The following is a 21,927-nucleotide window of genomic DNA, read 5'->3' as shown; positions in this document are numbered from 1 at the left end:
TACTCAGGAAAAGCCAGGTTTCCCTTACCATGATTTGAAAATGGTTTGCTACCTTAAGTCAGATTGCACTCAGTCTGAAACCCTGCTTTCTCTTTATTACTTAACAAAGTATCTCTGTATGAAAAATGCAGAGGTAAAATCTAGCCCCTTTTTAGATTTATGGTATGTGAATTGGCAGCTTCGTCCTATGTTACCTTTCCTAGGAACAATATTTACTCTACCCAATCAATTTTCTATGGTGATATTTGGAATACAAACCTCATTTCTTTTATCACATTTGTATGTCTTTTCCATAATTAAGACCAGTTCAGTTCAGTTCAGTCTCTCAGTCGTGTCCAACTCTTTGCGACCCCATGAATTGTAGCACGCCAGGCCTCCCTGTCCAGCACCAACTACCAGAGTTCACCCAAACTCTTGTCCATTGAGTAGGTGATGCCATCCAGCCATCTCATCCTCTGTCGTCCCCTTCTCCTCCTGCCCCCAATCCCTCCCAGCATCAGGGTCTTTTCCAATGAGTCAACTCTTTGCATGAGGTGGCCAAAGTATTGGAGTTTCAGCTTTAGCATCAGTCCTTCCAAAGAACACCCAGGACTGATCTCCTTTAGAATGAACTGGTTGGATCTCCTTGCAGTCCAAGGGACTCTCAAGAGTCTAGTTGTGATTATAATTAACTTAGTCCCCCCTGCCCAAAATAGAAAATAAATCATTATTTTGATTAAGAGTGTGTTGGGTTTTTTTTTCATGTTTTGGAACCAATTTTAGTCTTAAGTGGATATTTCTTTGGAAGTACATGAAAGATTTTCATGGTTAAACTTGGAACAACAAAATTTGATGCCATATTTATTCCAAGGAAGCCAAACTTAAATGTGAGCTTAACTAAGAATTTAAGGCCTTTACAATAAGACATTCAAAGGCAATCAACTTATCTTTTGTTTTATCCTCCCTTCTCTGTGACAATATTATAAAAGCTCACATCATTAAGTAAAATAAAATTTAAAATTCATGTGCAAGCCAACATCTATTAATTTTAAATGTTAGCAGGGAAAAACACCAAGGAGATGAAAATATGAGGATTGGATCTGAGGATAATTTTGGAACGTTGCTAGTGGGAAAAAAAAATTCAAATGAGAGCATGTTGACAAATAAGAGAGGTCCTAGATTACCAATGTATTGTGTTTTAAAGGTTTGTTCATACGTTTTGTTTTTGAGAGTTCAGGTTCAGCACTGAGCCCAGTGTCATGTTTTGAGTAGTTCCTCATGCTGTCAGATAGCTCCAGACAGCTTGGTTCTACAAAGAGAAGATGAGGCTCCAGAGAGACCCTGAACGCTAGCTGATAGGGAAACAATTTGTATGGTATTCTTCATTTTTACAGAACATCCTCAAGTCCTGGAGATGTTGTCAGAGATGACAGATGCTTGCATCGTTAAGGAAGTGTCATGAACCTAATTCATCATATTTGACCTTACAGATATGTACACCTATTCTGATACACTCACTGTTTGCAAACACTGATAGTCTAACTGTTATTACTGTTTAATTCATCATATTTAGTTCTATTGCAAATAGATTATAAACATTAGAATTTTCTTTCAGAAACAGGAGCACTGAATAACACATTTGGTTACAAAATCAAAGTTTTTAGTGTGTGTGTTAGTCGCTCAGTCATGTCCAATGCTTTGTGACCCCATGGACTGTAGCCCTCCAGGCTCCTCTGTCCATGGAGTTCTCCAGGCAAGAATACTGGAGTGAGTAGTCACTCCGTTTTCCAGGGGATCAGGAATGGAACCCATGTCTCTTAAATCTCCTGCATTGGCTGGCGGGTTCTTTACTGTCTGAGCCACCAGGGAAACTCAAGTTTATAGTAGCCCTAGGTAATATATCAAGAATATAGGAGTCCAGAATAATAAATCTAATTCAGATTAGAACCCATCCACAAGAAGAAAGAAAAGCAAAATGAGTAAAATAGAGAAAGAGCAAGTAATGTTATACTTTAGTACTAAAATATGTGACTAGAACTATAATCTACTACAGTCTATTTGGTACTGGACAAACCAGTTCTAGAGCCACAGTTGGCTGCTAAAGAAAACATAATTTAAAAAAAGAAAAAACTACCAACATTTTTTAAAGTTAGGAAACACAGAGGTAGGAAGAAGCAACTAAAAGTTCTGAGATTAGTCAGCCTTATATTGAGAAAGCTTAAATAAAATTTAATGTCTCTAAGTATATGGACAATCTTTATTCAAAAATGATGACTAGACAGTTTACATTTTTCTAAGAACGAGTAAAGTGGGCTTAAAATGTAGAAGGGATGTTTTAGAATGTGAAATAATTTGCTAAAGATTAGGGCTGTCTCTTGTGAGGGAATAGTGAGAGTTTATGGAGTACAGTTTTTTAAGTATTGTTAAACAACATAATTTTATTTGAGTGGTTTATGATTTCTAGCTAAAATAACCCAGTTTTGTTCATCCAAAGCGGTTTATAAGTGTAGCTGGAGACAGAGGGTGTAAATAAGCCGGTCTCTTCACTTTCTCCTGCTGTGGCATACATAAGATGCTGTCACGTGCTGATACGTTGTGATGGGCGTGTCCAGGGGGTCATTCCCACCGAAGCTGCTGTCTTATGTCCTGTCCCCTTCTCATGCACTCAGAGTGAATGACAGTGACCTTACAGATATGTCTACCTATTCTGACACACTGACTGCAAACTGATAAAGTGAAAGTGAAGTCCCTCAGTTGTGTCTGACTCTTTGCAACCCCAGGGACTGTGGCCCACCAGGCTCCTCCGTCCATGGGATTCTCCCGGCAAGAATACTGGAGTGTGTTGCCAATTCCTTCTCCAGGAGATCTTCCCGATCCAGGGATTGAAGCCGGGTCTCCCGCATTGTAGGCAGACGCTTTACCCTCTGAGCCACCAGGAAAGTCCTGGTGGGCTGATAGTTTGACTGTTTTTTAATTTTTCTAATTACATTCAGAAGAGCTGACAGTAGATCATAGCATGATATATGAAGACCTCTGTCCTAGACAGGGCTTCCCTGGTAGTTCAGATGGTAACGAATCTGCCTTCTGTGCAAGATACCTGGGTTTGATCCCTGAGTCAGGAAGATCCCCTGGAGAAGGGAATGGCTACACACTCCAGTATTCTTGCCTGGAGACTTCCATGGACAGAGGAGCCTGGTGGGCTACAGTCCATGTGGTGGCAAAGAGTTGGACACGACTGAGCAGCTAACACTTTCATCAGGATAACAGCGGTTTTCCTTATGTAATTATTTCTTCACCAGGGATGAGTTCAACCTGAAATTGACCCTCCTCAGTAATCAGTGGCAGGGGGTGATCCGCCGGGCCCAGCAGAGGCGGGGCATCATCGACAGCCAGATCCACCAGTGGCAGCGCTACCGGGAGATGGCAGAAAAGCTCCGTAAATGGCTGGTGGAGGTGTCCTGTCTGCCCGTGAGTGGTCTGGGGAGTGCCCGGATACCACTGCAGCAAGCAAGGGCGCTCTTTGATCAAGTGCAGGTAAGGTACAAAGCAGGCAATTTCTAAACCTCTTCCGTGTGTTCACTGCATGCTTTACCGTAACCCCCGTTCTTCAGGATTCTAGAGTGACACTGGAATGGCAACAAACACTGTTCTCAAATGTCCGCAGAAATATACAAAATGATCCATTACAGAGTCCGTATTTAACAGTGAAAGTCCCAGCTTCTTCAAAGACTTCACCCCCAAAGCCCTCTCGGCAGCTCAGTGAGTCCCATTGTGGATGGGAATGCAGTGGCAAGGACAGGAAAACCTGGCAGTGATAATACATACTTTACTCATGAGCCGTTTAAACATGAACCTTAAATATTCCAGAAAAGGTGAAAGGGTCAGCCCTGGGTGGGCTGTTTGTCCATTCCCCTTACTTTCACCACCTGGGAGTTTGGGACTCCAGCCTCTTAAATAGAGACCTCCTCCTCCTCTCATCGGTCCCTCCCAGGATATTTTGTGGACTTCTCTTTTCTTAAAGGTCATTCTCTGGGACCTCCCTGGTGGTCCAGTGGCTAAGACTCCGTGCTCCTAATGCTGAGGATCAGGGTTCGGTTCCTGGTCAGGGAACTAGATCCCACATGCTGCAACTAAGACCTGGCTCGGCCAAATAAAGACATATTAAAAAAAAAAAAAAAAAAAAAGGTCATTCTCTGCTTCCTGTTTCCTCCTCGATTCTCTGAGAAACCCCATCTCTGCACATGGCTTCCGCGACTCCCTACCAGCAGAGAAGGGTCACTTTGGATCTTCTGGTCACATTCACCTCCTGAGCCTCCAACTCATGCATGCAGCCACCTTTTAGCTTTATCTGCATCACAGACATAAGATACTTGGTGGGTTCCAATAGCATCTATGATCCCTGAACGAACCACTCTCCATCAATCCATTCCATGTGTCCAAACCAAGAGAATGTCATCACTGGTCTATATCCATCAGCAACCCTAGAGTCCTTCTAGAGCTCTACTCTTCTTTTTTCTCACGCTTCTTGCAGCTTATATCTCTCAAGTCTTCATCCCCACTGCCACTGCCTTAGATGAGGTGGTCATGATTTCTTCCCTAGATAGGCAAGCACTCCCTAACCTAGCTCTGTTATTGTTGTTTAAGTCTCTAAATCATGCTGACTCATTCTCTTGCAACTCCATGTACTGTGGGTCACTAGGCTTCTCTGTCCATAGAATTCTCTAGGCAAGAATACTGGAGTGAATTGCCGTTTCCTTCTCCAGGGGATCTTCCTGACCCAGGGATCGAACCTGCATCTCCTGCATTGGCAGGCACTTTCTTCACCACTGAACCACCAGAGAAACCCTAACATGTCTTAGGGTATCCGATATATGACCTTCTTCCACTCCATTTTCCACCTGATGGCTTAATACTCTTCCATGAATCTCAGTCACTTTTACTATAAACATCAATCTCCTCTTCAAGGTCTGGTCTTGCCTTATCTTACACCACTCACTTATAGACATCCTACATTCTAGCCACTGGCAACTGAGTCTAGTGTCCTGAACTCATAATTTATCCTGTCGCGCGAGTTTGCCCATCCTCATTTCTCTATGCGGAAGGTGTTCTCTCCTTGACTCCTGGCCTCATCACACCAGATCCTTCTTCATCTGGTTGTATCCCCGTGTCTTTTAAGACTCATGAAGCTTTTGCCTCTTGAAGAAGCCTCAGTGTGCCCTCCGGGTGGGTCAGACGTTGCTCTGTGTCTCTTTGCATCAGCCTCATAGAGAAGTCTTCCTGTTGCATCATGACTGTTTAAAAGCTGGCAACAGAAACTAAGCCCTGTTTGTGGAATTCTCATTTATTTATATGTTCCTTCACTCGGGCCCATATGGGCCCACTCATAGGGTCAGTAAAGCTTTGAGGGGAAAAGGGCATGTTATGGATGCAGAAATTTAGGATTATTTAAAAACACTTTTAACGGGGATATGGTGAAGAGAAGAATGAGAAAGTCAGAAATCTCCGGTTCCTTTCAGTTCAAAGAAAAAGTGTTCCTGCGGCAGCAAGGCAGCTACATCCTCACTGTGGAGGCTGGCAAGCAGCTTCTGCTTTCAGCTGACAGCGGGGCTGAGGCCACCCTGCAGGCCGAACTCGCTGAGATCCAAGAGAAATGGAAGTCAGCAAGTGTGTGTCTGGAGGAGCAGAAGAAAAAACTGGCCGGCTTGCTGCAGGTAAGTTCAGCTCTTCCCTCCTATGGGCCTCATGAGGTTTAAAACGCCCTCGTAACAGTTGTGCTGCTTCCCCAATGTGGTTATCCTGTGAATCAAATAATGCTGATCATTACATCAGACCTTGCAGTATTTTGATCCCCTGTGTCTCGTTTAAGACTTTGTCCTGTCTTGCCTCAACGGGAAAAGTTTCCCAATCTTCAGCAGTTTGTCTTTCAGGAAAATCCCCCAACAAAGTAGTTTTAAATCTAATAAGACCGTCCAAGTGATGAACTCTTGATTCATGGTCAGTGCTAAGCCAGAAGCCATGAGATGACTTTATAAATCCAGACAAGAATGCAAAGAGCAGATTCCACTCCCTAATCTAAGAGTCTAAACTGGTTTTCGAGATTGATATCTCTTCTTTTATAGCAAGGGAAAACTATCCAAGAAGACACTCTTGATTTGATCTTAGCTTATCCAAGCAGGTTGCTGTAAGATAAAATCTCAAGGAGGTATATTAAGCCTGTAGTTGGATACAAACAGCATGCTGATCATACAGAAAGTTTAGGGAAATATAGATTTATCAGACCTCCCACAATGTGCTTTTCTCCCTCACTTTCCAATTCTTTGCATAAGACACAATTAAATCAGCAGTTGAAGGAAGGTATGGGGCTCTAAACTCAGATAAACCTAAGTTAAAACCATAAGAAACGAGGTAACCTGGCGAACTCAACCTATCAAAGCCTCAGTTTCCTAATCTGTAGAGTGGATATGATCACATCTCTTTCATAAGACCTTGTGAAGATTTAATGAAATAATGAAAGTGAATTTTGTATCAAAATACTTGGTACATACTGAGTACTCAACAAATGATGGTAATTATTGTCAATATTATTAACATCTTGAAACTGAACATGACAAATACTAAAGTTTTATATACATTGATAATCACCAGCACTTTAATGAGATCATTAATTAAATCTGGCCTGTTTTTGGATCAAAGGTAATAATAATAAAGTTAATGAAACACATTTTGCTTTTTTTTCTCTGAATACTTAATGTTTGCACACTCATTTTTTTCTATTGAATTTTATTGAATAATATATTACCTTCTGTGCAGGAAGCAATGAATCAAAAATGCCACCCAACATATGTTAGAGAATCATTATTTGCACACAGCGCAATTCATCAGTAATACAATATGCCTAATTCTTTTTTCTTCTTTTTTGGCTTTCAGTAAAGGATTAAAAACATTGTAAATCATTCTGTAGAGAGCATGTTAATCATATATTTTTTCTTTATTTGTGATTGACTTTTGGACACATTTCTAAGACTTACTAAGATGAGATGGCTGAGTCATTTCATTTGCTTTCCTTGTCTGTTGTTTGTTGGCATATAAAATATCTGCTTTGATAAATGTTTGCAGACCATAACATTTAGTTATTTCCTTATAATTCATTTAGTAAAATTCTTGGTTATAGCTTTAGCATCTAATCCATCTTTGGGAAGGGGAATCCCTATTCTCTTGTTAAAGTTGTATTTTTTATTTTTGGATCATACAGTAGATCCTATTTGCCTAAGAAAGAATTTATGGAGCTAAATTCTTATGTTTATACAGTCTCATGTTATTGTATCTTTTCACCACAGCCATGATGCTTACCTATTTTCACTTTTAATTGAATGCTGAGTAAATACGCCAGAAATACAGTCATCATATTTCTATGCCCTGTGTGTTGACCACCTTCACTATTACCTCTTAATTCCATTATGAAGAATAAAAGCTGACCTTTTCTCTTTTTAGATCAGTGAACATTTCTTGCCCACATGTTGAGATTTCAGTATGTGAGATGATTTAATTGAGAATGTTGTTCAGCTTAAGCAGAAAGAGAGTCTGTTATCTGCCCTAACCGTGCTTAGTGTTGATGAACTAAGCATAGCCTGGGAACACCAAGATATTTTAATAAAGGGGAATTGGAACAATTCTGTCCAAAACAGACAGCTGGGACTTTTGGGTTTTGTTTTTGTTCTTTCTGGTGAATGAGAAGAAGGAATGTGGTTATATACTCTAGGAAGTTCCCTGAGGGAATTTTTTTAAAAAATGAAAAGTTTGGGCCAAGCTATCAGTTCATTTAGAAACCAAAAGACATTATGAGCAAGGAGGTAAGGTGGCCATTATGTCTCAAAGAAGACAGTTGAAATAGCAACTGTGTGTTGTTATGGTGAAAATAAGGCATCATGAGAAAAGATAGAAAGAACTCAGACAGGAAAAGACTGGTGATGAAAGATAGTCCAAAGAATAATGTGAAGAGAAAAGTAGCAGAATTTGGCACTAGACTGATGACTAAAAACAACTCAAGTTGTCTCTGGAACTCAGTAATTTAAGTTGTGGGAGGGGGAAGGGAGGCCAGGAGTGTAGAGTATCACACAAACTGAAGGAGATTTGTTGAGTTGAATTTAATTGGCACAGAGACCCCGGATGTGGGCAATTTACTGCAGCCTACCAGGCTCCTCCGTCCATGGGATTTTCCAGGCAAGAGTACTGGAGTGGGGTGCCATTGCCTTCTCCGATTTGTACATAGGGTGCTGTAAAGAATCAGGTCTTCATCATGGTTGCTCTCTCTCTCTCTCTTTTTTTTTCTTTTACTCTTTTTTTAATTACCCAAGAAGTCATGTGTCTAAAAAAAAATTCAGGTAAGAACTGAAGTACAGAGAGTAAAAAAAATTAAATTACCCCTACATGACACTATCACTCAAATCCAATTCCTAGTATCTTTCCTAGAGGTAACCTTTGTTACCGATGGTGTGTAATATTCTGAAACACAACCACAGCATGTATGCTTTCTTTTGTCAGCACCTAGGAGAAGGCAATGGCACCCCACTCCAGTACTCTTGCCTGGAAAATCCCATGGACGGAGGAGCCTGGTAGGCTGCAGTCCATGGGGTCACTAAGAGTCGGACACGACTGAGTGACTTCACTTTCACTTTTCACTTTCATGCATTGGAGAAGGAAATGGCAACCCGCTCCAGTGTTCTTGCCTGGAGAATCCCAGGGACGGGGCAGCCTGGTGGGCTGCCGTCTATGGGGTCACACACAGTCGGACACGACTGACACGACGTAGCAGCAGCAGCAGCAGAGATCGACCACATTCCTTACAATCATGTTCTTACCTCTTTTTTTTAAAATTAGTTAATTAATTTGGTTTCTCTGAGTCTTAGTTGCTAGATCTCCAATCTTTGTTGCAGCATGCGGCTCTGTCGCTGTGGCATGCAGGATCTAGTTCCTGACCAGGAATCAAACCTGGGCCCCTTGCACTGGGAGCATAGTCTTATCCCCTAGACTACCAGGGAAGTCCCAGTACTCTACCTCTCCACCTGTTGCATCCTCCTTCAGAGTACTGATCCGTACTGACATATAAAATGTACGTTTAAAAAGTTTCAGTTCTCTCTCTGCCCCTACAGTGTTTGCTTTAGTTCATGCTGTTCATGTGTTGAACTGAATCAGAGCCAGGTTTACACTACCTTTACATTTCACATCACTTCTCGTACCTAATATGTTTTTTCACCCTGAAAGAGATTCCATGTCCTCCTTTCTACCCCTTATAGTGTGTTGAGATAATAAAGACATGAGTGCAGTTATGGGTGGGCTTAGAGGCAAAGTAGTGTGTTTATACTCTTACCTCTGTAGACTGATTTGGATGCAGAAAACATTTCTGAAAACTCATTATATTCTGGGCATTGTCCTCGACATCTTGACACCTATTGTTTCCTTGCATTCTCTCGCAATTTTTGAGAGTTTGTATTATTTCAGTTTTCATAAGGAACACTGCGGAGAAGGCAATGGCACCCCACTCCAGTACTCTTGCCTGGAAAATCCCATGGACGGAGGAGCCTGGTAGGCTGCAGTCCATCGGGTCGCTAAGAGTCAGACACGACTGAGCAACCTCACTTTCACTTTTCACTTTCATGCATTGGAGAAGGAAATGGCAACCCACTCCAGTGTTCTTGCCTGTAGAATGCCAGGGACGGTGAAGCCTGATGGGCTGCTGTCTATGGGGTCGCACAGAGTCGGACACAACTGAAGCGACTTAGCAGCAAGGAACACTGAGACATAGCCCTCACCTGCTTGAAGTCACGCAGATAATGAGAAAAGTTTAGAGCTCAGCTCTTCTGCTATTGATTCGATGGCTATGGATGTGGATCCCTTTGCAGTACTCATCAGTGTAACTTTAATCCATTGTCTGGGAGTTGAGAAGAGAGTTTTTCTTGTTTTCTAACTTCCTATTCCTTAAAATTTCTTTCTCTGCCCATTCTAGGACTGGGAAAAATGTGAGACTGGAATAGCTGATTCTCTGGAGAAACTACGAACTTTCAAAAAGAGGCTTTCCCAGCCTCTCCCAGATCATCACGAAGAGCTCCACACGGAGCAGATGTGCTGCAAGGTAAGCCACTGGACTAAGCTTTTAACTGTCACCTACCTGTGCTTTGGGGCTTCCCTGGTGGCTCAGATGTTAAAGCATCTGCCTGCAATGCAGGAGACCAGCGTTGGATCCCTGAGTTGGGAAGATGCCATGGAGAAGCAAATGGCTACCCACTCCAGTATTCTTGCCTTGAGAAGTCCACGGACAGATCCTGGCAGGCTAGGATCCATGGGGTCACAAAGAGATATACACAACTGAGTGACTAACACTTCCACTTTCTTGTGCTTCTAGTGTGATGCCTTTGAAAGCATAATTCAGTTGAGCTCCTGAAACTGTCTACATGTAGGTGCAAGTTTCTGGTATCTTGCATTAGGGCAGGCAACTCTGGTGAAACTTGCTTATTGATTTACTGCAGTTGATGAAATTATAGACTGGTGTATGGATTGCCATGAGTGAGTCAATGAAAATGTAAAACACAACATTAAAAGACATTTAAAACCTAGATTAAGAGCAATAAAGACAATCCTTCTAAACCGTCCACACTGGACAGTCATTCAGCAAAAAAGTCTAGTTCACATATAGAAGAGTGAGGCTCGGCAGCATGGAAATTCTGTAGACCATGGTCCTTGGAGAAACACAACCTGCCCTCTAGGCTCTTTTCTGTAAGAAAAACAGGAACTATCAGTAGCTGATTTCACTTACTGCGTTGAGACACACAGTCCTTTGTATCTTCAGGGCCCTCTCAATTTAGAGATTGTGAGCAACACCTCAAATGGCACTTGGAGGCCAATCAGTAGCTAATACAGGCTGCCCCCTGCACGGGGCACTCAGTGAGACCAACATGATTTAGTGTCTGCAGGATTTGTTCCATTCACTCCTGTGTAGCCAAGTCAGGTGCCAAGACAGCAGTTCTCCGCTGAGCAATATGCAGATCAAAATAAAGTTATCTTTAAAGATGCTTTTTCCCTCCAGTAAAACATGTCCTCATGTTCTCCAAGTCATTTGTAAATTACTATACTGGAATGACTTTGTTTAAAACTTCACACAGATATAAATGATTTAGATTTTGATCAGAAGTTCTCTGTTTCACTTTGTCCAAGAAGTCAGAAGCCTTTAAGAAAGATTAATTAAAAAAAAAAAAAGATTTATTTATTTATTTGGCTGCACCAGATCTTAGTTGCAGCACACAGGATCTCTATTTGAGGCATGTAGAATCTAGTTCCCTGACCAGGGATTGAACCCAGTTCCCCTGCATTGGGAGCTCAGAGTCTTAGCCACTGGACCACCAGGGAAGTCCCAAGAAAGGTTAATTTTTAAAGAAGTCCAGAAATCATTAACAGAGTAGCTATAAGAATTTTTCTTCAGTATTAAAATGTGAAGATGATCTTTGAAACTGAAAAGAGGCGGGTTTAGGAAAAACAAAGGTAGTGTACTTTACGTAACAGATGATAAGGGAGTGAAATATTATCTAGAGATGTAAAGTCAGTACTATGCAAAGATTAAAAAATATTTAAGTCTTTGACTGTAAATCTATGACAAATGATTAAAGAAAATTTTCAACAGGCAGGAATGGGCATTTAGTGGGCCCCTGTGTGCCCATGGCTGACCAGTGTTATCTCAGTTGGCATGAACGCAAAGCTCCTGAGGACAGTCTGTTATTTCCCTTCTACAGATGTGGAAAATGAAGCAGCTAGAAGTTTAATAACTTTTCAAAGTTGGTAATTATCAGAGTTTCCTGAATCCAAAGGCTTTATTTTTATCACACAAACATCTAAAATGTAGTGCGTGAGTCTGTAGCAGCTGGTCCCTGGTGGTGGTGTTTCTTTTTTAAACGCATACACCAAATCTGATATTTGGGTTTGGGGTAGAGTTGGAAATTGGTATAAAAAAGAAGAAAATCTTTACATTGATATGGGAGTTTAATATGACTACAGATATAAACAGAAAGGCTGCAAAAATAATACTCCCGGATGGTTTGGTCTTTCAGCCAAACACTGTTACCATGGGACCTTGGGTCCCAAAATACACAACAGTTACAAACACGCCCTGCTATTAAGTTTGGAGATTAGAAGGATGCATTTCAGTCCAGCTTTCTGCTACTCTTTCCCCCAAACCACCTTAGCAGCAAAACAAAGCAATTACCTAGAAAATTCTGGCTAAAACCTAGTTTGCTTAAATTGCCTGAGAAGTTAGCCTCAGACTACCGTTAATTGTCTTTTCCTTTGGAAACTTGTCTCCTGTTTGATGAGACAAAAGAGAAGGTAAAAGCCGTGTGAAATATTCTACTCACGAACAAAATTAGCTGGAATCTAAAAACATCAACAGCTGGCAAAAAGCAAGAGCTATACAAATTGTAAAACTAGTCATCTGCTCAAAGCATTGCAAAAACTGTTGAAAAAACATTCAAATATTGTTATATGGATTTTTTTTCCTGAAATTATTCCGCAGAAGGACAAAATACATATTTTACCAGTAACTGAACAATCTCTCTTCTTCTGCGGTAAACATATTCAGTTCATTATTTTAAATCAAGTAATACCAGCAACACATCTTTTTAGCTACAGTGTATCAATAAGTCTGTAGCAATTGATAGTGTTTGAAGATGAGAGTTAAATCTAGTAGTTTGGATTTTTAAAAAGTATTTCACAAACATGATCGGTCACTAGAGACAAAGGTAAAGGATTTTATAAAACTGATTTTAAAAGCAAGATCAATACGGTGATGAAACTTAAACTAGGAAAGACAATCAGAGGTGGTCAGTGAAGTGGAAAATAGATCTCCATTTCCAGTTAGGAAAGATTCTGCAAGCAACCTGGTACTGTATCAGAAGAACCTGGCAAATTATCAGATTATGTAGGAAGCAAATAAAGTGTTGGGTTGGTCAAAAAGTTCATTCAGGTTTTACCATCAGATCTGATACCAGTTTGGGTGTTCAAATAGAATGGAATGGAAAGGTAATGACATCAAGTGCCAGTGACAAGTCACTTTCATTGTGTCCAACTCTTTGCGACCCTGTGGACTCTAGCCTGCCAGACTCCTCTGTCCATGGCATTCTCCAGGCAAGAATACAGGGTTGACATGCCCTCCTCCAGGGGATCTTTCTGACCCAGGGATCAAACCCGAGCCTCATGACTGCTGCATTCCCGGGTGCCACCTGGAAGCCCAGAGACATCAAGAGGGGAGTTCAAATACGCTTGAGAAATTGGTGATGATAGATGCCCGTGGGTATTCAAGTTTTGTGCTTTCCTTAAAAAAAAATCTAGGAATTGGAAAACGCAGTTGGGAGCTGGACAGATGACTTGGCACAGCTGACACTGCTGAAGAAGGCTCTCTGTGCTTACATCAGCGCAGATGACATCTCCATCCTTAACGAACGCATGGAGCTTCTGCAGAGGCAGTGGGAAGAACTATGCCACCAGGTGAGACAGACTCTAGACACTCAGCATCCGCTCGAAAAGGCTGAGAACTAGATTATTTGAAATGTCTGTGGCTGTGTCCACATTTGGACCCATCCCATTTGGATAGAGGAAAACTCTGGGCTTATTATGACAATGCTTCAAATTTAGACAATTATTTCTTAACACTCTATTTTAAATGTATCCAAACTGGATTCTCTTGCTCTTTCTTTTATTGGCTGTCAAAATATTTTTAAAAGGAAGTACAGTTATGTGGTACAGAGATGTGGTTTTGCTAGGTTGATATTGGTGGTCCCTTTCATACTTAAAATAGGTAAAAAAGCATGGTTTTATTTGCAGTTTTAGCTGATGCTGTGAGTGGTTTGTATGTGTATGCATGCTCAGTCACTTCAGTCGTTTCCAACTCTTTGCAACCCCATGGATTGTGGTCCACCAGCCTCCTCTGTCCATGGGATTTTCCTGGCAAGAATACTGGAGTGGGTTTCCATGCCCTTCTCCAGGCAATATTCCTGACCCAGAGATCAAACCCATATCTCCTGCATACAGGAAGGTTCTTTACTGCTGAGCAACTGGGGAAGCTCGGTTTTGTACATTTAACATTTCTTATTGCTCTTGATTTATGATAGTTGTTTCCTCACAATTCATGGGTATATGACATTTTTAGCCATACTTGACTCATTTAATAAGTGCATTCAAAGGGCATGCGGGGTAAGTCACTTCAGTTGTGTCCAACTCTTTGCAACCCTATGGACTGTAGTTCACCAGGCTCCTCTGTCCATGGAGTTCTCCAGGCAAGAACACTGGAGTGGGCTGCCATGCCCTCCTCCAGGGGATCTTCCTGACCCAGGGATCGAACCTGCATGTTCTACATCATCTGCACTGGGAAGCAGGTTCTTTCCCACTAGTGCCCCTGGGAAGCCCACATTCTATGTGCACAATACCTTAAAAGATATCCCAGAATGGGTTTTGATTTGGAAATGAAAGAGAAAGATTGCTGGAGTGACAAGGAGTGGAGATCATACATTTCAGGGAGCGGGAACCATGTCTGTAGGGTTCCCTACTGTACCTTCATTGCCTTGCCTGGCACGAAATAGGTTACGATGCATATTTGTTAAACGAATCAGTCACATTAATTATTGTGAATTTCCCAAGCTATAGTAGATGTCCCTACTGTGTAGTTTACCATTGAGCTGAGACTAAAATCGGTTAAAAAGAACATATACAGTGAAGAGGAAAACCAGGTATAAGTAAAACAATATACAAAATGTAAGCAAACTAAGGACTGTGTGGATTGCAAAGAATGAAGGAAGTGCTTATTGCACTGGATAAATCTTGAACTGAGCGCTGAGATCAGAGTGGAAAAGACGGCTTGGTATAGGGGGAAAAGTGGATGTGTTAGACAAGGTTGGGGCCTGAAAAAGGTACAGGAATAGAGCAGAGAGAGAACCTGGCTGGAGAAAAGTAGCTGTGGGAAGGATGAAATGGAGAAAAATTCTGGAGTACACTTAGCAAGTGCGCACGCGCACATGTGTGTGTATGTGTGTGTGTTTTTGAAAGAAAGAATTGTAAGAGATGATTTTCGTTAAGCACGTCAATGATTTGCATTCAAAATTCATTTAATCACGTTTCCCAGGGTTGTACATTCTCAGTGAACCCAGTGAGGAACTTAAATGGTGTGTGTTGATATTCGTCACACTTTATTCTTTTCTGAGTCTTCAATCCAGAATCTATATCATCTAGTAAATTTTCTAAATTTTTTTTAATGTAAAGATTTTGTCATAGCATATATAAATAAAAGTCATTGGGTGGATATAGTCATTTGAGAATGATCATAGCAGTGTTATGTTACCCTTGTGAGCTTTATTCATCCGTTTTTCTTAAAACTGAGGCAAGTCTAGCACTGCTTGCTGACTCAGTACTTTCTAATAGATCATGTGAAATGAATTAGACTAGATCCGTTTCTCTAACTAATTGAGGTCTGTGAAGCTTTCAGAGCCATAACACTTTAAATACTGGCTCCCATCACTTTCCCAAACCTACCATGAGATCCTCTACCCCAAGATCTTGCTCAGGCCATTCTTCTTGCCTAAACTTCCTGCCTAGACTATTCATTCCTTCGTTTTTGATTTTCTAATCTATCCCCTTCTCTTGAATTCCAACACTCCTATGCTGCCACTGTTTGAGATGCTCAGACCGCTGTATTTTCCTGTTTCTCTGAACTCCCGACTACTTTTTGGTCTATGCCATCGTGTGATAGTACACTATTCCTTTGTTGCTCCCTTCTTCTCATTTTCTTTTTATGTTTGCGACTTGATTTGAAGACTCTGAGGCTCTTGAGGACAAACCTTTTCTTTGCATCTCCAGTACCTAGAACAGCTGAGTGTTCATTTATACTGTTGGTTATCAAGATAGGATTTTAGGACATTTATTTTATTTCTTACGTTCCTCTAAATGTAAAATAATGACAAGGTTTCTGAATATTTTGGAGGGTGAGAAGATTATGAGTATGTAATACTTTTTGGCTTAGGAAGACTAGTACTATGTATGAAAACCATCGTGTATAGAGGATGCTCACTTCCAGTTACAAGCTGAACAAGTTCCAGGAATTTAACATCCAGCACGGGACTATAGTCAACAGACCAGATTATATACTTCAAAGTTGCTAACAGAGTATATCTTAAGTGTTCTCAGTTCAGTTCAGTTCAGTCGCTCAGTCGTGTCTGACTCTTTGCAACCCCATGAACTGCAGCACGCTAGGCCTCCCTGTCCATCACTAACTCCTGGAGTCTCCCCAAACCCATGTCCATTGAGTCGGTGATGCCATCCAACCATCTCATCCTCTGTCGTCCCCTTCTCCTCCTGCCTTCAATCTTTCCCAGCATCAGGGTCTTTTCCAATGAGTCAGCTCTTTGCATCAGGTGGCCAAAGTATTGGAGTTTCAGCTTTAACATCAGTCCTTCCAATGAACACCCAGGGCTGATCTCCTTTAGGATGGTACTGGTTGGATCTCTTTGCAGTCCAAGGGACTCTCAAGAGTCTTCTCCAACACCACAGTTCAAAAGCATCAATTCTTCGGTGCTCAGCTTTCTTTAAGTGTTCTCATTACACATCAAATAATGGTAATTATGTGAAGTGCTAGAAGTGTTGATTAACCTTGTGGTAATCATTTCACAGTATATATGAGTATCAAATCATCACATTGTACATCTTAAATTTATACAATGTTATATGTCATCTATATGTCACTAAAGCTAGAAAAGGACAAAAAGTTATGTTGTAAAATTTCTCAGCATACTTACATATAGCTAGGCCACAGTCTGTTTAGAAATACATTCTGAAAGTGCCTGTTGATCATATAACATTCTGTGAAGAGAATAATACCTTGCACCTGTGAGTAGACTAAGACAAGTGAAAAAAAAAGAGGAAGCAGAAACAGTGTGTCTAGAAACCTTCTATATTGAATGTCTTAAGGCCTGAAGCTGAAGCATACCCTTCTCACATTGCTTCAGTCTAAAGATTCCCTTGTAGCTCAGTCAGTAAAGTGTCTGCCTGCAATGCAAGAGACCCATATTTGATTCTTGGGTTGGGAAGATCTCCTGGAGAAGGAAATGGCTACCCACTCCAGTATTCTTGCCTAGAGAATCCCATGGACAGAGGCGCCTGGCAGCCTAGAGTCTATGGGGTTGCAAGAGTCAGACACGACACAGACAAGGCTAAGCACAGCACACAAACAATTAAATCAGCAAAAGTTTAGTCATGTGTATTCATACCAGAGTTGCCAGGATATAACCAGAAGGAGAAGTACAGACCAGTTACTACTTCTTGAGTTAGTGTTTCCGGAGAACTTCTGTCAAGCATGCAACCACAAAAGGAAACGAGCTTGTGCCTATGTCTCAGTTTAAAAAGTTAAAAACTTTAGTGAAGCAAGGCATAATCCCCTGGTTAAAGACCAAGCAGTGTGTTCATATTCCAATGAAAGCAACTGGTGAGAAGTACGAACTGACTGGGGCTCCAGACGAGGAGGAGAGGGCCACCCTGTGCGTGACCACTGCAGAGCTGAGGTAACGGAAAAGTGTCCTGCCTTCAAGTAGAGCCCCTGGAAGGACTGTTGTGCCTGTAGATAGTCATGGCTTCCGTTTGCTTTCATTCCTGCTTTGGTTTGTAGAGCTGTGTGTAATTCCAGCTGAGATATAAATATATCATCATTGTAATTGCTCGGTGTTCTTTCAGATTGTCATGGTAAAAATATTTGAAGCAGAAGAGGATGTGTTTCCTGTTCAGCTGCCTCACACTCTGGAGGTTTTAGCTGGTGTTTGTCAGCTGTTGGTGGTGCAATGTGTTTAAACCCTTGAGAAAACACAAATATGTGCTAAACTGATAAATAAGTTGAGGGCTTCCACTGACCTCAGAGAACAAACCAAAAGGAAAATGCTGTCCCCATTATCAATTTAAATCTTTTGAAAAGCTTTTGGCACCAGTTTGTAACCAGTGTTTATGGCCTACCTGTTCCTTCTTTCAACTGCTACTCTGTGAAAGCAAGTAAAATGAAAATAACATTTGCGTGGTGTGTGAAAAAGACTAGAAACATGTATTCAAGCTGCTTCATGAATACATGTGTGTCAAAGAGAAAAAAGTGTTAAAAACGCAAGTTTCGTATATAGTTGTACTACCAGTAGTAATAGTAGTTAAGTAGGCTTAACTTTTGTTGGGCTTCCCTGATGGCTCAGGTGGTAAAGTATCCACCTGCAAAGCAGGAAGCACCAGAGACTTGGATTCGATCCCAGGATTGGGAAGATCTCCCAGAGGAGGGCATGGCAACCCACTCTAGTATTCTTGCTCAGAAAATCTCATGGACAGAGGAGCCTGGTGGTCTATGATCCATGGTGTTGCAAAGAATCGAACATGACTGAAGTGACTGAGCATTTAACTTTTGTTAGCTCTAGGATGTACTGGTCACTTTCTTGAATTATTTTCTTGTTTGAAGAATATATTCTATTATGAGCCTACAGTGTTCCGGTGCATAAGACATTTCATATAGCAGACACATGTTTACTCCAAGCCATAAACATTTAATGAAATTTGGGACAAATGGAAAATTAATTTACAAACAATGAAAATAAAGCTTAAGAAAGATGAATAATCTTGCCCTGGTCATAATCAGTAGTAAGTGATAGAGATTGTTTTCGAATCTCATCTGCCTCTGGTATTTGACCATAACATTATATTGCAACGTGTATCAAAAACTCAAGCTTTACTGGTCAACGTGACCCTCAAATGTATCTAACCTCCTCTCTCCCTGTCTCTGAAAACAGGGTAGGTATTACCCTCTTTTAACCTAATACCTACCTCTCAAAGAAGTAGATAATATTTTCTGTTGTGCGGTTGTCTTCACTCAAGTGTTGTTGCTAAAAGCCCTAGAATTTGTTCTTGCTCATGGCCAGGATTCGAGGGAAGACTCAGAGGCACTGCACAGAGCAGAGCTACACAGCATCTGACGTCTGAAGGGCAGGGATTTCAAACTTTGTATGGAAAACAGTTGCTCTGGGCAATTTCAACTATGAAAATATAGTTTCAGCTTGGATAGCAGTCAAAGCAAAAATTGTAATATTAGCGTGATTCTGATATTCTGTGAATGAAAAAGAAAGTTATATACACCAGAAAGTTCAAAATCTTAGCATTCCAGCAGATGGAACTACACTCTGCTGTCAGAGGTTGAGAGGAAACTGGTGCTGGAGGAATCGTGCTCTTCAGGACTGTCTTGGTAGAACTTGATATAGGTGAAATTTGTGTCTAAAACTTTTAATCTGTGTTTTCTTCTTTCCATTCCCATCAATACCCACAACAAGTAAATGCACTATTGTTCTGCCTAGAAGAAAAATTAATGGTAAACTGAATTATACCAATGTGGAAATACTTAATAGGTTCATAAGCATCACCTCTACCCAGAGAAATTTTTATTTTAAGATATCATATTAACTCAAAAGAGTGAATTTCTAATGGTAACATTTCAAAAATTATGGCAGGTTGTGGGGTTTGCTGTCTAGGCAGCTCACTAAGCTGGACCTGGCTTGAATATCCTGGGCTTATAGTCTAATTCCCAACTTTTTTTTTTTTGGAGAAAACTTCTTCAGTATCTTTTTTCAACTGTTTTTTAAATGGAAATATAGTTAATTTACAGTGTTGTGTTAGTTTCAGGTTTGTAGGACAGTGATTCAGAATATGTGTGTGTGTATATATATATAAGTTTTCAGATTATTTTCAATTATCAGTTATTATAAGATTGAATATAGTTCTGTGTGCTATACAGTAGGGCATTGTCAGTTATCTATTTTATATATAGTAGTGTATATATGTTAATTCCCTCCCCGCAGTCACTGTTTCTTTTGGTAACCATAAATTTGTTTTCTATGTCTGTTAATCTACTTTTGTTCTGTAAATAAGATAGATCATTTATATAATTTTTTTTGGATTCCACATATAAGTGGTATCATATAATATTTTCCTTTCTGTGACTTACTTCACTTAATATGATAATCTCTAAAGCCATTCATATTACTTCAAAGTCATTATTTTATTATCTTTTATAGCTAAGAATAATTCATCTGTTGATGAACACTTAGGTTGCTTCCATGTCTTGGCTATTCTAAATAGTGCTGCTTTGGACATAGGGGTACATTTATCTTTTCAAATTACATCTATGCCCAGAAGTAGAGTTGCAGGATCATACAGCAACTCTGTTTTTAGTTTTGAAAGAACCTCCATACTGTCCTCCATAGTGGCTACACCAATTTACATTCCCACCAGCAGTGTAGGAAGGATCCTTTTCCATACTTTCTCTAGCATTAAGTATTTGTAGACTTTTTGATGATAGTCATTCTGACAAGTATGAGTTGATATCTCATTGCGGTTTTAAGTTGTTTTTCTCAAACATTTAGTGATATTGAACATTTTTCATATGCCTGTCAGCCATCTGTATGTCTTCTATAGAGAAATGTCTATTTAGATCTTCTGCTCATTTGTTGATTGAATTTCTTTCATCTTTTTTTTTTTTTTTTTTTTGAGCTGTGTGAGCTGGTCATATATTTTGGAAATTAATCTCTTGCCAGTTGCATTGTTTACAAATATTTTCTTCTGTTCTGTAGGTTGCCTTTTCATTTTGTTTATGGTTTCCTTTGCTGTGCAAAAGCTCTTAAGTTTAGTTAGGTTCCATTTGTTTATTTTTGTTTTTATTTCCGTTACTCTATGCAATGGATCGAGAAAGATATTGCTGGAATTTATGTCAGTAACTGTTCCACCTGTGTTTTCCTCCAAGTGTTTTTATAGTATTCAGTTTTACATTCAGGTCTTTAATCCATTTTGAGTTGATTTTGGTAGACAGTGTTAGAGAATGTTCTAATTTCATTCCACGTAGCCACCCAATTTTCCCATCAACATTTATTGAAGAGACTGTCTTTTCTCCACTGTATATTCTTGGCTCCTCTGTTGTAGATTAATTGACCATAGGTGCATGGATTTATTTCTGGGCTTTCACTGAACCATGTGCCTACTTTTGTGCCAGTGCCATGCTGTTTTCATTACTGTAGCTTTGTAGTATAGTCTGAAGTCAGAGGGCCTGATTCTTCCAGCTTTGTTTTTCTTTCTCAAGATTTCTTTGACTGTTCAGTCTTTTGTGTTTCCATACAAATTTTGAAATTTTTTGTTCCAGTTGTATAAAAACTGCCATTGGTGATCTGATAGGGATTACATTGATTCTGTCAATTGCTTTGGATAGTATGGTCATTCTAACAATATTGATTCTTCCAATCCAAGAACACAGTTTGTTTTTTTTTGTGTTTTTTTCACATCTCTTTGTATAGTCTTCAATTTCCTTCATCAGCATCTTACAGTTTTTACAGTACAGATCTTTTGCTTCCTTATGAAGGTTTATTCCTAGGTATTTTATTCTTTTTCATGTGATTAGCTCCCATCCTTTTCTAAGAGGCAGAATCACAGAGATTTGGGGCTGTAAGGAACCTTGAATATTATTTACCTAATCAATAACAGAGCCAACCCTGACAGAATTGCTAACTAGGAAGTGTATAACACCTTAGAAATATTTTCACATTCATTTGAAAAAGAAAATTCATTAAATAATCATTGAAAAGTAAAATAGATATATGGAAAAATGGCATATATGTATTAAAGCAAAATGTAGCAAAATGTTAACAGTTTTAGTCTAGGGAGTATGTCATAGCTGTTTACCACATGATTCCTTCAACTTTTCTGTATGTCTGATGTTTTTCATAATAAAATGTTTAGTGTAAAAAGGAAAACTGAGAGGTAAGTGTTTAATGCAGTGAGATGGATGGCAGAAGTCTAGCATTATCAACTTGACCGTAGAGAATGTCTGCAAAAGTGGATCATCTTCTTGCCACTCAAATAACA

At 40.1% G+C, this 21,927-nt stretch overlaps 1 protein-coding gene across 1 annotated transcript in view; it reads left to right on the top strand.

Moving 5' to 3' along the window:
- The window catches only part of SYNE1 (spectrin repeat containing nuclear envelope protein 1), a 408,382-nt gene that overhangs the window by 310,402 nt on the left and 76,053 nt on the right, over positions 1–21,927 (top strand). The window contains exons 124-127 of the mRNA XM_052645623.1: positions 3,279–3,513; positions 5,496–5,690; positions 9,983–10,108; positions 13,351–13,506. Coding sequence (XP_052501583.1) covers positions 3,279–3,513; positions 5,496–5,690; positions 9,983–10,108; positions 13,351–13,506 — 712 coding nt within the window. The remainder of the gene's footprint in view (positions 1–3,278; positions 3,514–5,495; positions 5,691–9,982; positions 10,109–13,350; positions 13,507–21,927) is intronic.

The sequence above is a fragment of the Budorcas taxicolor genome, chromosome 9 (assembly GCF_023091745.1).
Source record: "Budorcas taxicolor isolate Tak-1 chromosome 9, Takin1.1, whole genome shotgun sequence".
NCBI classification, from domain to species: Eukaryota; Metazoa; Chordata; class Mammalia; order Artiodactyla; family Bovidae; genus Budorcas; species Budorcas taxicolor.
The sequence above is the reverse complement of the archived record's forward strand: the minus strand, read 5'-3'. Positions and strand labels throughout refer to the sequence as shown.